Here is a 16977-nt window from a genome sequence, read left to right as displayed (position 1 = left end):
TGTTTAAGATCCTTGCAGAAAATGCAAAGTATATGAAATATGAAAATATATAGCTATAATCCATAATTAGCCCCTTCTCCTCATTCCCCAGGTAAGCACCATCTCACAGTTGCTCTAGGTATAGCAGTTAATAGCAGCTCACAGGAGGTTATTTAGCGACATCAGGCTTCCTCTTCCAGAGGCTTGGGACAGCCATTTCCCCTTTTCTGATTGTGGGAAATTAAAGGTCATGAACAGCAATTAACACTGAAGCTCCCAGAGATCATTGCAAAGTAGTAGATGCTAAGTTTCCTTTACTGACTTACTAGTGTAAACCTTCCTATATACTGGTCACCTGCAATGATAACTATTTAATGAATCATCTTTGAAAAAGAGCAAAAGAGAGAAAACAAGCAAGAGAGGAGAAAACTGCTTTCCTGTATATTGATCTCTAATGGTATATTTGTTCACAGACTTGCCTGGCCAAATCCATGTTAGACACCAGGGAACTAATGCAGTTGTCACCTGGACTCCAGAGTACAATCCAAAATGTTTTGTGGTTGACTGGGGCACTGGTAAAGATGATATGCGCATGAAAATAATAACTACGACTACTGGAAATTTCATGCTAGGTAAGAGCAACCACTGCATCTAATTATGTCGGCACCATTTCATTTATTGGTTATCTTTGATTGGGGAGGGTAGGATTTTCATCCTGTTTCTAAGAGCAAACTGAAGATCCAGATAAGTGCAACTCTTATCTTTGTCCAGCACTGAGACGTCATCTAATTGTTAGCAACACCAAGGCAGATAAAAAGCAGAGTGTTTGGTAGGATTCTTCTGGTCACAGCTGGGCAAGAAATGCAGCTAAGCTGCTGTTGCCAGTCTGATGTCTCTCCTTGCCCACATTCCAGGCAGACCTATACACTACTGGCTTGTACTGACCCTTGTCCCTAGGTAAACTTAACTTTAAATACAAACTGCTCTGTTACAGTCTCCCTTAGATTTTTTTTTTTTTATCCCAATGGCTGTCCTTGTCAAAGCCTAAGTTCTCAACTCTAGTATTATTCTTACCAAGCTAGGCATGATGAGCTGCAGCCAGGGATCACTTTACAGGACAGTCATCAAAAATCTTGATTAAATTCATAAAGGTAACTCGTGCAAAGGCCGTTCAGGAGTGGCTTTTCTGTACAGTAGAGAACATTTAGCTTCAGAGTTCTGTAAATGAATGCACTTTTTTCCTCGGTCCTTCTGCAGCATCTGCACTGCCACTTTACATCTAGTTGTTTTGCTAGTTTTTAAATATGCTAGCCAAGGGGGAAATACCTGTCCTTGACTAAGGAACACCTACAGCCATTTCAGTTCCCTACTTCTCCTTCAGCAGCTCAAGCCTTCCAGAGGGAAACTATAAGCAGATCTGGCATCTTTTAAAAGCAAACCCATGTTATGTCTTGTTCTGCTTTCGAAATAATTTGTATTAAGCATCTAGAGACAATGAAGAAGGATGCACATATTTTGTACTCAGTGTAAAGCACTGTAAACTTACACTATGCTTTGAATTTCAGAAAGTAAAAACTATATAGAAAAGCTATAATGTTTTCTCTCCTCCCCTTTTTTATAATTTATAACTTTTCAGTAAACCCTGATGTACCTTTATTTGTTTTCCAGACAATTTTCAGCCATATAAGTCGTACAAAATAGTGGTACATGCATCTGATGTGTGTCAGTGTGGAAGTTTCACAAGACATGAGAAGACTTTTGGAGTGACCCGCTTTTACTCAGTTGAAGGAGGTATTCCTCCCCTTTATATAACCTCATGCCTTATATTTCTTCTTGTTTCCTATCTGCAGCAATAAAAGGAATCCTATACAGTTTCTTTTGAAGGTGACTTAACAGCATTCTCCCGTTAGCATTGCCTTCGGTCCTAGCAGTTACACACTGGCAGTAAATGACCTGAATGTTGTTCCTTACTGACAAGTCCACAGAAATATTGTTATTATATGTGACACTACCAAAATAACAAAAAGAGGGTCTCAGAGTTACTACTCTGTGTAGCTCAAATTTAACTGTGGCCAAAGTCTTTCTAAATCCCAATCTTTCTAATCCCAATTCAGTAGTGTCTTATATTGCCAGTTGCAATGAGTACAGCTGTGACTATTGGAGTAAAAGTGTTTGTAATGAAACAGTCACAATTTCTACCTACTTTGGTATTGCTTAAGATGAGGGTTTTTTACGCTATGGGATTTCTCCTTTCTCTTCCATCCTTTATGTTATATTTATGACATTTATAATCAGGCAATGAGCTCTCTAGGAAGCAGCTAGGTTTCAGTCTTGTATGTCTGTTGCATAAGTATTGATGCAGAACTTGAAGTACTATCTCATTTTTAAGTTCCTAGGACAGGTCCCGCTAATGTGACAATTCTCAATATCACAAAGCATTCGGCACTTGTGAAGTGGACCAAAATAGCTGCCAAAGACTGTTTGGGCATTCTCCAGGGATACAGAATCAGCTACACAGATTCATCGAGGAAGAAGTCTCTGGGTAAGTCACTGTTGCTCAGAACAAAGCAGCAGCTTAGAGCCACAACAGAAAGGCTTCACACAGACCATTAAGTGCTGTTGCAGCACACTACAGAGTTACTTAGATTTCTGTGAGAACTGAGCACTCTCAAACGTTGGGTCCTGGTTAGAGTTTTAATGCTTTAGATGGTCCTATGAATACCTAGAATTTCCCAGGTATCATGTCAAATTAAATATTGATAAGAAAATATTTCCTTAGAACTTACAGTTCTAAGATTACTGCAGAATTCTCTAGTAATACTGAAAGGAAGATATACGCTTTCAGTATTTCTGGCTTATTAAGATTTCAGTCATAATACTTTTATATTTCATTGCAACTCTGCCAAGCTTGACTCTGAGCCTTTCTGTAGGACTTAAGAAATTATATATTTCTTTTTTGAACTCAATTAGCAGGGAATACAGTTTGTATTTCTTACCTGTTTTCAAAGACACTATTATTAATTTCATTTTTAGAAAAATTTTCTTAAATTGATAGCTTTTGTGTTTAACTACAAAGGAGGAACCCTCTACACAGTGAAATAAATGAAGTTGTGAGCCCAAAACACTTCAGTTTTCAAAAAAAATCCCCATACTTCTTTTGATAAACATTTTTCTTTTGGTCTGCAGTGGAAATTCTTCTTGCCATATATATTAATAAATTAACTGTGCACACACTGACTTTCAAATAAAATTAAAGACATGTTATGGAAGACAAATAGTACCTAAGACCTGACAAAGGAGAATAGCAAGGGTTCTATAGTTCATGTTGGCCTATGCCTTTACAGAACCATAAAAAGTACCAAAAGCTTCAAGTACACAGCATTAGCAGGAAGTTTGGCACCATCTTCGGGGGGCTCTATTCCACCCCAAATACCTATCAGCACAAGAGGACACAGAAGGGGAGTATCCAGGACTGGTCTTGATTTTTTTTTTTTCCCCCTCTGCCCTAATCAGTCAGTGCAATCGTGACACGACACCCAATTGCCATGTTTTCCAGGCAGGAAGAATAATTTTATTGGAGAATCTGGGGAAAGGAAGCCTATAGGCTACAGCACCATTTCCACTTCTATGAAGATCTTAAATTCTCAGTGGCAAACTTGAAAAGTAATTTCTGCCCCGTTAAAGGCATACTACAGCATCATTGGTTGCATTATTCTGGCCAGGGGCAAAGTTACTGCACCATCTGAAAAGAAAGGTTGAGCTGAAAGTAGGCGAAGCAGAATGCATGGCCCTTTTTCTGTACTGGGCGATGAGTAATAGCACTGGTATTAATCGAGGTGAATAACTACTGACTACTGTAGTGAGGGTAAAGCATGTGACACGGTCTAGTCCTTATGTCAGCTGTTACAGCCAGCATGAAAATCACTGTTCAGCGTGTTAGGTGTATTTTCCTGTCATGCAGTATACATAGCCTTCTGCACTCAGCACTGAAACATCCTTGGTGTGTCAAAATCTCATGCTTTTTAACTCTGGATTTAAAATGTACATAAGTATTTTGGAGAAATCTTGTGCCCACCCAGAGAACATCTGCACGGTGTGGCTTCCTCCAGGTGTGGATTAGGGCCAGAAATTTTGCCTTTTCCCCAGCCAGCTGCACTGATACAGACTCAGCCATCAGAGTTTGTCTAATCGTCTCCTTCCCCAAACCCTCTTGCATTTCAGCTGTTACTCTCAATTCTTCTACCACAAGTTACCATCTTACTGGACTGAAGGAAAAAACCATATACCGTGTACAGATTTTAGGATTCACTAAAGCTGGTGAAGGACCTCCAACTCTTTCACAGCCTTTCAGCACTCCAAAATACGGTACTGTGGAAGCTCTATGCATCTGTGTTACCCAGCATCAATCCTTGCACTACATACGGTATTATTCTCTATCCTTTCCTGCTTTTCAAGGAGTAACAAAGTGTTCGTGCACAAGATTTATTATTCAGTCCTTACTTACTGATAGCAAACACAAAATTGTTCCTTTGTTAGAGGTAAACTATGCATCATAGAACAGCTCTGCCTGTATTTCATTACCTAACATGCAGGGAAGACTTAGCTAGGGCTCCTCATCTCTGAAACATTTTCTGACCTTCTTATGTTAGCTACATGCCCATATATTTATTTGTTGCTGAGTCCTATCATAGATTTCAGCAGTTTAAATATTCTGCCTGTGTCTAGTTAAGTTCAGTAGTCTTTGCTCTTGGCAAAATCCTGAGCAATCATGTAAAACTGGTTTCCAGTTGGAGCCCTGAGCTATTAACTGAAAAAAAAAAAAAGTCTCTTTCAGTTGCTCCTATTGTGGGTGACAGCTAATCAAAGTATCTTTTGTTTTCTAATAGTTTAAGTAGATTTTATGTAACAGGTCCTAGAGTTCACTGGTAAAAGCTTGGTTTTTTCAAAGGTGCCTGGATAGGCTAAGAAGGTCAATACAGTTACATTTATAAAGTCTCATATATTGTAATCATATAGGGTTGGCTAAACATGGTCTCTCAACCATTTTTAACACCTTATCAGTTAAACTAAATCTAACACCGCAGTAGACCCTTTTTTGGTTTGTCCACAGCTTCACTCAATTGAAGCTTTCTAAATAAAAAAAGAACAGGCTAAGATAGTGTCAGCCACAGGAAAAGTAACCTGTGAAATTGAGAGACAGAAGTATGCAAAAGGCTTCTCCCCACTACAGCTTTTTTGTATTAAGTGAAGGAGTTATAAACACAAACAACTGAATAGTCAAAAGCATGAAACAGAGAGAAAAAGGAAAGAAATTTAAAATCTTCCTTGAAATTGTTGGATAGGATTGAATTTTTCAGGAAAATAACAAAAATGCACAGTTAATTTAATGCAACATTTTAAAAAATCAAGTAATTACACTGAATTTAAACATTACATTTACTATTTCTCCCCTCTGCAGCATTTCACAGGTTACTTAATCCACTAGAAGTACCTCAGGTTTCTTTCTCATAAAAGCCTTTTTCAGCAGCAAAGCAATTTGCAGGTTTTCAAATACCCTTTTAAGCAAAATCAAGTAGCTGTCTGTTTTTTAAAAAAATAATTTTTTTATTGGCAGGTGGGTAGGAAAAGAAAAAGCAAGCCTTTTTGCAAATATGGTTTGTCAGTATCAGCAACACAATCATGTACTGACCACACTTTCCTGGCGCTATTTTGAAACTTTTGATTTAGCTGTCTTTAAAGAACACCTCAACCCCGACCCACTCTTCACATCACAGACTGCTTTGGTTCCTGTGTTAGCAGCACTGCTCCCACTGCCTGAGCACTTTATCAACCTTCGTTAACCTTTCAAGTACTCTATCTCCTTCAGGGGGTTGGGAGGGTGGCTGCGGCAGTGGTGGGTGGTGGCGGTGGCAGTGGTGGTAAGTATCTCAAGCAGGTGTTAATGTAGATTCGCAGCAAGAGTTGACAAATGGCTGACTGCAGATAAAATTGCCCTAATGTTCGTAACAGGTGAAGCATGGCACCTACCAAATACACAAACCATATTATTGTTTTCAGGACCAGGTGGGATCTCACAGAAGAAAACTAAACCCTACTAGTAAAACCCGAAACAGTTTAGAAGCCACTTTCACTCAAATGGTTTCTTATGAAGTCAGACCTGCATCAGGGTCCTGATCCCTTAAACAAGCTAGAGCTCATGTAATAGCATGGGGAGTAGGAATACTTCTTTGGTTATAAAGTGTTCATCTTTGGGTGGTGGATTTAAGAATTCAGCACGTATATCTAGATATCTTAAAAATACAAACCGGAAAGCCTCAGAACCCCCCAGAAATCCCAGGTCTTGTTTTTACTAGATTTCACTTACAGGAATCCCAGAACATGTGTAAATTTTGACTTGACTTCTGTTTGAAATGTTTCACTTGCAGAGACAATATAGCCTTTCTATACTTGATACCATAAGTCTGATTCAGTCTCTCTGTTTCCCATCAGATAAAGGAGAATTTGAAGGTCTTGTGACTGGCCTTTGCTTCAGCATGATGTTCATTCTGGTTTTTGCACCTCTCACTTGTTCTCTGGTGCTTAAAAGGTAAGAAGGTAATACTGGCTGAAACTGTTAGCAGCACTTCCGTTTTGTTTAACCCTGAGATTCATAACACTGGGCCTTTTTTGGCATTAAAAGCAACGCAACTCAAAAAGCACACAACACAAAAGCCACCCCACTCATTTACACAGTGAGAGCAATTACAAACCACTACAAACTGATTAAAGTAGTTTCTCAAGAATCTATAATATTTTGCTTTTGATACAGTTATCTGACTACCTCCTGTGTCAAACACCCTTGAAGAGGGCAAGGACCATTTCTTACAGTAGAAAATAGGTTATATATACAGAAAAAGCATGCATTTGATTATTTTGCTCTTTCATTCCCAACTGATAATCATGTCTCTTCTACTGAAATACAAAAATAAATTCTAGCAGCATACACAAATTGATGTTGCCATCAAAGCAGATTCCTGCAAGGACATTTGGATGTTAACTGTATAAATTATGCACATAAGCATATAATGAGAAGGAGTAATGAATGGATGAGTAGGAAGAAGAGAGAATAACAAGGTTGCCTGTAAGATATGGATGAGGTCCTGTTATTTTAGGAGAAGTTGTTCTCTGCAGTAGTAAAGCACACCCACCTCAAATTAATCTGAGGTACAACATTAGGGGCATACACTACCACTAAAAGAAAAATGGCTTGCATATTAATGAGGTCTAATATTCATTTTCTGATAAACCTAGTTGCATACAACCATTCATATTACTATTATAATATCCTAGAACACTACCCTCCCTTTTTCTCCTTTTTTCAAAGCACCAGCCTCAGAAGCTGAAAGCACAGCTGCTAAAGAACAGAACAGACCATACAACCCATGACTTGAAAGCCGTACAGCATGACATAGTTGTCTTTAGCTTATGCATCAGGCTAACCTCCTGCCCTTGCCATTGGGAAACAGACCACAGTCCACATTGTCTTCTGTGCATTTTACTTTTCAGATTTTACGTTAAGTTGTTCTTTATCTGATCCAGCCTTTTTGATAAGAACTTCTGAGACCTACACAGAAGTTTTGACCTAGAGCAAACTTCATTGTCTTAAACATAAGATCATACTTCATTGCCTGGGCCCATTAGGAAATAATTTTCTGAGAACTAAAAAACCAGCACACAGAAGCCCAGTGTAGCACTACAAAACAGCCATTAAATATGTAGTAGTACTGAACATCTGGAACAGAGATGAAGGTTCCCAAGGATCCCCTCATCTCAATTGCCCGTGTCATTTGTAAAAAAGGACTCCCCAGCCAGCCAAACACCTGTCTTCATAGGAGCAGCAAGGAGACCCAATAACTCTACAGCCCCAGGCTTCACCTCAAACCACAGCCTAAACAGAGGCAAAGTACCTTCCACCTAATGAAGTCTCGATTTAATTTGAAAACCAGACAACACAGAAACCAACACTAAGGCAGAGTAATGGGCTACATAACCTCCCACAGTCTCTCACAGCTTTGTTGAGGTTTTTTCCTATGATGGAGGTAAGTCATTGCCCAGAGCGCACCAGCGGGTGCTCTGAGAGCAGCTGCTGATAGGGAGGTGATCAGTTCCAAAATGCCAAGAGACAGTCTCTGTCTGGTCCCCCAGGAGCCAGTGATGAGCAGTCAGGGGTGACTGATGCCAGTAGGATCAGTCAGCTCAGCAGAAACTCCGTTTGAAATTTCCATCCCACCCCACTACTGCCCCTCCACAGAGAAATCACAGCTGGCCCCTGCCAGCCTGGGGCTAGCACCAGCATCCCAGGGTGGCGGGAGTGATAGGCAAGCCACCATTACAGCCCACCTTCTCAGGAAGGGCCGGGGAGGACAATGGCTGAGGTGGTGCCCATGGTGGTGGTGGCCCAGAGAGACTGGAGAGCATAGCGGCTTGTTGCCTGTTTTGTTGTTTCTGAGCCCCTGGGTATGAGGAAGAAGCTTGAAAAAAAGGGCTCTGAGGAGAGGTCTGTGGACCTGTGGTCTGTTTTGTTCAGTTAAAGAAATTGATCTGCTTACTAGCCAGCTGAAACCCATTTGAACAGCTCAATTAGCAAACTCAGCTTTACATTACAAACCCCTTCCACTACAGCAGAAACAGCTGGTGTGAGTTTTTAGCAAAGGTGTGTTCAGGTTCATGTCAGGTGAAACAGTGAGGTACTGTATATAATAGCTCCCAGAGAGAACCAAACTCAAAACAATTGGGAAAGAGCAGGAGCTGTGTTGTACCCTCTGTTCTGGTCTGTGGGTCCCAGGGAGCACCTCTTCCGGGCCACTGGTGTCATTGCACAGAAGCTAAAAACAGCAATAGCTTTTTCTTTGAGGGAAAGTAAACTTCTAGATAAAAGCCCAGGAGCAAATACTTACTAAAACAGACTTTCTCTTATGTGTCCAAGAGTCCTCAAGGAAGATGGAGGGTTTGTGGAAATGGTAGTGAATTAGGAGTATACAATGATTAAACATAGAGGAAGAGACAACGTTACCAGCTCCTGTCACAGCTCCTTTGTCCTTAAACAAAGATGCTAATTGTCTCTAACTCAGCATTTCAGTGTAGACTACCAAGCTTGGTCTTCAGTTTTTAATTGGCATTATGCTTCATAGTCATTGTAGAATGTCTTGTTTTGATCGTCATGAAAATACCAAGAAAATGTTGTGTTAAATGGTAGTTAATTTAAATGCATAGGAAATGTCAGTCATTTAACCTGACAATAAATTTAGAATATTTCTTTACAGGCTGAAAATATCATGCTGGCCCAGTGTACCAAGTCCAAGAAACAGCAGTGCACTCCAAGATATGGCAAGTACTCTTCTGATGGTGTGAAAAAATAGACAAGGGAGATCTTTCCTACTGATCAGTAGGAATCAGTAATGCTAGTTATTAGTCTTTTCACACTTCACCCTAGTAAATGTGTAGTATCAACAGCTGGGAAGCTAGGGTAATATTAGAAATGTAAGATGGGGAAGGGTTGTTGTTTAGGCAGAGGCTATATACACTTTTTAATTTAATAAAGATTCTCAGACTTTTCTGAGAATATTATTGAATGTATTTAAAGGCATGGTTGTTGAAAGAACAAAGCAAAGTTGAATTGGGGTAGATGGAGTCTGAAGAGAGAAATTAAGTTTTTATATCAAGTCAGTTTTCACCAACTGGAACTGATTATTAAGTACAAGTTACTCAAAATACAAAGTAACGCATCATGGCCTAACTCCACAGAAGTCTCATGATGGAGGCCTTGTATATGGTGTTTTCTGGAATCCGCTCCTCACCCCTCAGTCTCTACCCACCTCCAGAGCAATCCAGGGGCTCTGGCTGGTCAGCTGGTACTGACTGAGGAGTACCCACTAGTCAACAGGCACCAAGGTTCAGCAGCATGTTCAAATCTTGCCCACGGCTTTCCCATATGCTTTGGTAAGGATACCTGAATTTCAGGGCTGAAGAAGCACCTGGAAATCAGGTGTTAGAAGGAGGCTGCTGGGGACCATGTTATTCACTTTTGCCTATTAGTGGACTTATTTGCATCTTTGTCCCCTTACCTCCCTGCTTTTAAACAAGATTCTGCTGCAGTTTTGCTGACACCTGATACCAAAAGTACTTCCTCTAGGACACCTCAGTTTATCTCCCAAGTTTCAGACTGCCAGCCATCGCGGTTTTGGAGCAGGAACTTGTACTGCTTTCTTTTTTAAATCACTTTGATTTTTCTGGCAGACCTGAACTTGATTTGTTACTCATAGACCTAGTTTCTCAAGCCAACTTGTGTTTTGTTCAGTTAAAGAAATTGATGTGCTTACTACCACCAGGCAACTTCCAGTTGTCAGTGCTGGGATTCAGATGTCCCTCACTGACCACTTCAGTAAAAATAACTCCACCTAATCCTCTTGCTTCTTCTCCACCATGCATTTAGAAAGTGGGACATCTGCAGATTCAATACTTGTTTGAAGTAAGACTTCTTAAAGGCAAAAAAGGAATCTAGTATATTCAGCATTTGGGGAATTTCTGCCTTAAAGAAAACACAAGACCTGAAGCTGTTTCAATGTAATAATAAGCTTAGGTAGAGTTGAACTGCAGGATAGGAGTTCAGCAAGAAAGGAGTGAGAACTACCAGCCAAAATAACCCAATAAGTTCAAAGAATAATTTGCATTGTGAAGAAGCGCAAGTGAAATACATTGAGGCTGCATGTTATAGAAAGGACAAGTAGGTTCTATGAACTAGAGTGCCACTTTGACGTAAATACTTCAAAAGCAAAATATAACTGTTTAAAATGGCATTTAACTGTTTCTGCAGGGGCAAAGCAACTATAAAAGGAAATGAAGCCTGTATTAGCCAAGCCTGGTAGACAAAACCTGTAATGTTGATAACATGGCAGAAATGGAAATAACAGATGTCAGATAAAGGTTTTGGGGAAGGCGGAAAAACCTCTATGTGAACAGACAGTACACTAAAGCAGTTACCAGATATATTGCCTAGAAGTAATCTGATATTATGAACAGTTCATGAAATGTGGAGAAAGGTATTCCCCAAATGAGCACTGTAAAACGGAGGCAAGGAGTAAATCTTACTATATTCCATATATTTATTCTATTTGTAGGTTTCAAGACTGAACCCCATTAGGTTAGCTGAGTGATGTAGCAGCTCTTGACAGAAACACACATATAGTCTAGATAGGTGGCCCAAGAATTTGTACTTTAAATCCAGACAGAGCATTCTTTATTACAACCTAAGGCAATGATACATCCCATGGTGCAAAGCAGCAGGAGGAACTGGAGACACTCTCAATTCAGTCAGCACACAGAGGCCACAAAAATGAACTATGGAGAATAACATGACCAGCCAACCATACCATCAGTGTCTTGTTCTTCACGTTTAGACAAGATTCTTCAAAGATGATGATGCTTCTTCACCTATTAGTGCCTCTTTCAGACAGAAGTTCATATAGAGCTTATTTTAGATTTGGTAGGTGTAGATTTGGTCAGGCTGCTGTTCATAATAAATATGATAATGGAGGTACATATCACAGAGATCTTTATTCAAAAGAAGGCAAAAGCTGACCATGAAGAGGCATCTACTCATTCCATTATAAGAGAAAACTAGAGGTATTTTATGCAAGGTTGCTGAGATTTTGAAGAATAGCATACTCATTTCCAAGTCAGAACACAAATTGTAAGAAGAAAGAAAAAACAATATACACTTACTTATTTCTTGCAGAAGAACCATAACAGTTTAAACAAATTTAGAGCAACTGAGGAGAGGGGAAAAAAGGAAAAAAAAAAAAGCTAATAGTTATACCAGAGAACATACCAACCTGGCCATAATTTAAAATATTGGTAAAAGTGGGCAAATCCAGCAGAAGAATTTAAGTGGAATAGAAGGATGCTTGAAGTTACAAACTGTTCTCCATTTAATCATCCAGAATTTGCAAAAACTTGTAACCCAAGGTATACTTAGATCACAACATGGCATTAAGTTGAATAAGAAACGGCTTGCAGCAGCTGATAGCTAAAACTTGTTTGGCTGCTATTCAATTCAAGCTGCTGCCTTTTTATAATAACACATTTGTTAAACTTTTTGAAAGCTGTGGGTCTCAGAATAGCACATAGTGAAGCCTACATTTTAGCACCACTATGTTTTGTCCCATTCAAACATAAAAGCAAGAAAAACTTTGCTTAAATACTGTGGGAGAGGAGAAGATGGCCCTCTGAATTAGGGAAATAAATATTTTCATTCATGTTTCTAAAACCAATGAAGATGAGATAAAATAGACTGGTTAGCATATTTTATAGGCAGGACCAGGCTGCCTGACTCCTACCTTTATTTTTTTGTTATTTATTTCAGTAAAATGCCAATTGCACTTTGCAAAAGTATGATGCTAAAATTATTCTTTCTCCTTGTTTTATCTTGCAGACTAATTGGAAACCCATTTCGAGGTCACTGCTTCAGGCCCTGTCAGACAATGATACCACCAGCCTTTATGTCATAGAGCATGAGTCAAAGGCTCCTTTGAAGACAGATCTCTTTGCAAATGGTGGAGAAGACAGCAAGTGTGATGCTTGCCAGTCAGAAGAACCTAGCAATAACATAGACATGAGCCTAAGGCATGAAGAAATCCCTGAAGAAGGAGTTACAAGTGAAGAAGAAGGAATCATTTCCATTACAATACCACTCTTGAGTGACTACACCAGCATGGAGTTCAGCCAGAAAGCCCTGATAAGTCCAACACTGAAGCTGCCTGCAAGACCTGCTCGTCCTCATCTGGAAATGGAACTAAGCAGTAAGCCAGCACAAACTAAGCATCAGGTTTTGTTTGCTCCCCAAGACTACCTCAAACAAAGCCAAGTAGTATTTTTGCCATCTGGACCAACTTTGATGGGACAAGTCAGTTTGAACTGAAGCATCTTCATAATTTCCCGTACCATAAAATCACGTTCCAAAACCTCTGATGCTTGAATGGAGCCATTAAGACCACATAGGACACACAGTAAGCTTGTGCCAGTAGTTAGTCTCTGCTTCAATAAGCTTCCTTGGTGAAATAGACTGATTATATAATTAGATTAGCTATTTCACCACATTCATTCTGTGGAAAGTCCTACTGTCTTCACACAGGCAAAAATTTCAGGGAACTGTATGAAAAAAACCTTCCAGTTAGGTACCTCTTGCTCTTGATTTTTCAGATAAGTAAGTTCTTCAGTAGAAATTCCAGCAGAAGTGTCTACCACTCCAAAGAAGCTCTCCAGTTGGTCAAAGCTGGCCAAAGAGAAGAGTGAAAAGCCTTGAATTTAGGAATAGAAAATGATTATCCATCTATGTAAAGCACTATCAAGTGCTTTACATCTTAGATCTTTACACCTTTATTCATCATAGATGAATATTGCTGTGTAAATGAAGATGATAATAAGTATCATTATTAGTATTGGAGTTTTTACTTGCATTAGATTAAGGCTATTTCTTCCTACATTTATCTACACACACATAGAAATCCATTCATGTTCTGTTATGAGATGTAGTTGCAGGTACTATGTCACACTGTACACAATTACAATATCTGTTGAACAGACTTCAAGAGGTGGATAGTTCAGTTAGTCATCCCTCCAAAGCTTGCATAGAGGAGGAGTCATTGAAAAATAGGGGATAAAATGGTCTTCATTAATATGCTGTCTGTGCAACTCCATCATGTGTCTACACAGTGCAAGGAGTCTGAACTGGTTTTCTAGTGCACAGCAGCTTCTCACCCATGAACTCTCTAGGCATTAATGGTTTGCAGTTATTGTAGAAGACCCAGTTTATTGTTGTCTCTAGTTTATGGAGCATTTTATTAAAATTATTTTGTGGAGAAATTGTTTAACTGAACTGTTAAGCACCAGAGGCTCCTTAGATGGACATCTTTTAAAATTCTCTCATTAAAAGTGAAGGACGATTCACATTCACACAAATATTTCCATGCTTATTAGGCAGTATGAATTATAGAATAGCCATGCCTACAAAAAGCTCAAAGAACTTGCATATCCCCCCCTTGACTGATTTGGTAAGGCCCCATAACAAAACCTCTTTTATGCAGTTTCCTTATTTATATTCACTTTCTCTTTATTTATATCTCTCTATGTCTGTTAGGACTGGCAGGAACCAATCTGCATTTCACTGTGGGTTTTGCATTGTTTTTATTTAGCACTTACTTAAAATGCATTGTTTTGCCACAAAGCAATGTACCTGTTACCACTCTCCCTTGTTACCTCTGCTTATTGAAAGAAGGGGTAACACAGGAGCACTCCCTGGACCACGTGTCGTGCTTTAAGCCCAGCCAGTAACAAAGTGCCATGAAGCCACTCGCTCACTCTCCCCCCCACCCCCTGCCCTGGCCCCTGTGGGATGAGGAGGAGTAAATATAAAGAAAAGCTTGTGGGTCGAGACAAGGACAGGGAGGGATCACTCACCAATTATGGTCATGGGCAAAAGACAGGCTCAACTTGGGGAAAAACCAAAATCAATTTCATTTACTATCACTAAAATCAAAACAGGATAATAAGAAGTAAAACCAAATTTTAAAACACCTTTCCCCCTTCCCAGCTCAACTCCACTCCCGATTTTTCCTATGTCCTCACCCTCAGCAGCGCAAGGGGACGGTGAATGGGGGTTGGGGTTGGTTCATCACACGTTGTCTCTGCCGCTCCTTCCTTCTCAGGGGGAGGACTCCTCACTTTTCCTCTGCTCCACTGTGGGGTCCCTCCCACGGGAGACAGTCCTTCACAAACTTTTCCAGCATGGGTCCTTCCCACAGGCTGCAGTTCTTCACGAACTTCTCTGGTGTGGGTCCTTCCCGTGGGCTGCAGTCCTTCAGGCACAGACTGCTCCAGCGCGGGCTTTCCCACAGAGTCACGGCCATCTTTGGGGGCATCCCCCTGCTCCAGCGTGGGGTCCTCCCCAGGCTGCAGGTGGGCATCTGCTCCCCCACTCTGCTTCATGGTCTGGGGGGGGACAGCCTGACGTCCCACCACGGGCTGCAGGGGCATCCCCTCCTCCCCCGCTCGTCCTCCTCTCCTTCATTGACCTTGGTTGTCTGCAGAGGGGTTTCTCTCACATCCCACTCCCCTCTCCACTGCAGGTTCCCCTTAAATCTGTTCTCCCAGAAGCGCTACCACCATCACTGATGGGGTTGGCCTTGGCCAGAGGCAGGTCTGACTTGGAGCCGGGGAAGCTTCTAGCAGTTTCTCAGAGGAGCCACCCCTGCCGCCCATCCCCCACCACCAAAACCGTGCCACACAAACCCAAAACACCACCTGAAGGGTTTGAACAGTCTTAAATCTCTTCAAGTTTTTAACTTTAGTCAGGTGACTTTGCCTGATTTGAATTTATGAGAATACAAATGATCCTGCTATTAGCAGAGCTGTCACTACTTGCAATATCTAGTAGAGGGACTGAACTGAAAAGCTGTTATGGACAATAAAGTCCTCAAAAGATATAAAATCATTATCAAGTAGTCATGTGAACAGCCTAGTTTGTCCATTTCCCAAATATAAGAATTATCTGTGCTCCTTACCTACAATATTTATTTCACTTCTGGTCTGAGTGACTTATTTTCCTGGTGCAGTTGGCACCTTCAGTAACTTTCTCATCGTTGTAAACATTGAATTCATTTTTTCTTACTCTGCACCTGCCAAACCAACATATTATTTATGTTATGTATAACATATAAAGTAAATAAGTAGAATCAAACCAATGGCTTGTGAGCAGTTTCAGTATATGAAGTAGCCTTCATACCTGAAACTCAAAAGACAGTCTGGGCTTTTGACCCTGTGAGTATTGTCTCCATGATATTAGCCATTGGCTGACATCCTGCTAAAGAAAATCCATTTATCAGGCCAGGAGAATTGCCCTAGAAGTACACATGGACCTATTTGCCTTAAATAGAAGGGGTAGATGTGTTCCACTTCCAGTTAGAATGCTCACAGTATATGTAATTCTTAATTGATCTCATTAGAGCAATACCACACTCTGTATAATGGTTGTAAATGGTACATTTGGGAGAATGAGAGATACATGAAAAATCCTGGTATGGAGATTAGGTATAAATGAAGAATTCATCCCATCATGATGTATCCTTTGAGAGAAAAGAAAGAATCTTTTATGTGGAGAGAAATAGAAGAGTATACTTGCTGAACAGTTTCATCCAGCCAAAAAGGAGGCTTTGGTGGAATCATGTCCTTACTCAGGGACACAGGACTAGGAGACACATAGTGTTCAGGTCTTCAGATTAGGGGCAACTAGTTTTTTGTGGTGGTTTGGTTTTTTTGTTTGGTTGTTTGGTTCTTTTAGGGCAATTTTTAGTTCAGTTGGAAGTGACCTACAACAATCATCTAGTCCAACTGCCTGACCAATTCAGGCAGTTTAAAAAAGTGTGTGCATATACAGATGTATAATAACTGCAGAAGCCTACCTCTACTAATAAATAGGTAAGATATTTCATTTCATGTGCTATAGTACTGTTCAAGTGGTTTCAGTAGTGCTCTTAGCTTCAATATTCTTAGCTTCAATATGTGTTATGTTAAGAGTGAAATTGCAATTATGAAGGCTCAGGACCACAAAAGCCAAAGCATTTTTAAATTTCTTTTTCTTTTCTTTTCCCAGTCAACATAGCTCTAGATGACCACTGTTAGCATTAGTGAGAATTTAGACATTGTAAAAGCTTAGACACTTAACTGTCAGCCTGGAAGCATATAAGCATAGTGATTTATAGCATGCGGTATTATACTGCAGGTCACAGTATTTTAGCATTTTATATTTACAGAGAAAGTAATGTAATATTCAGTCTGTAGTTTGGCCTCTAAAAACATGCACAAAGCAAAGTTAGTGCATACCTATTTTTTCTGGTATCCAGAGTAGATGTTTTTTCTTGCATACTTTAATGTATTATGGACATGGAATTTTTTTTATTTTTTTTT

The 16977-nt window shown here is 40.0% G+C and overlaps 1 protein-coding gene across 1 annotated transcript in view; it reads left to right on the top strand.

Moving 5' to 3' along the window:
* The window catches only part of LOC142026993 (interleukin-6 receptor subunit beta-like), a 32663-nt gene extending 19649 nt beyond the window's left edge, over positions 1–13014 (top strand). Inside the window, exons 9-15 of the mRNA XM_075020541.1 lie at positions 453–611; positions 1648–1770; positions 2369–2521; positions 4201–4344; positions 6469–6565; positions 9282–9345; positions 12449–13014. Of these exons, the coding sequence (XP_074876642.1) occupies positions 453–611; positions 1648–1770; positions 2369–2521; positions 4201–4344; positions 6469–6565; positions 9282–9345; positions 12449–12934 (1226 nt within the window). The 3' untranslated portion in view covers positions 12935–13014. The remainder of the gene's footprint in view (positions 1–452; positions 612–1647; positions 1771–2368; positions 2522–4200; positions 4345–6468; positions 6566–9281; positions 9346–12448) is intronic.
* Positions 13015–16977: the final 3963 nt, after the last annotated feature.

This window comes from Buteo buteo, chromosome Z (genome assembly GCF_964188355.1).
Source record: "Buteo buteo chromosome Z, bButBut1.hap1.1, whole genome shotgun sequence".
In the NCBI taxonomy this organism is placed as follows: domain Eukaryota; kingdom Metazoa; phylum Chordata; class Aves; order Accipitriformes; family Accipitridae; genus Buteo; species Buteo buteo.
The sequence above is the reverse complement of the archived record's forward strand: the minus strand, read 5'-3'. Positions and strand labels throughout refer to the sequence as shown.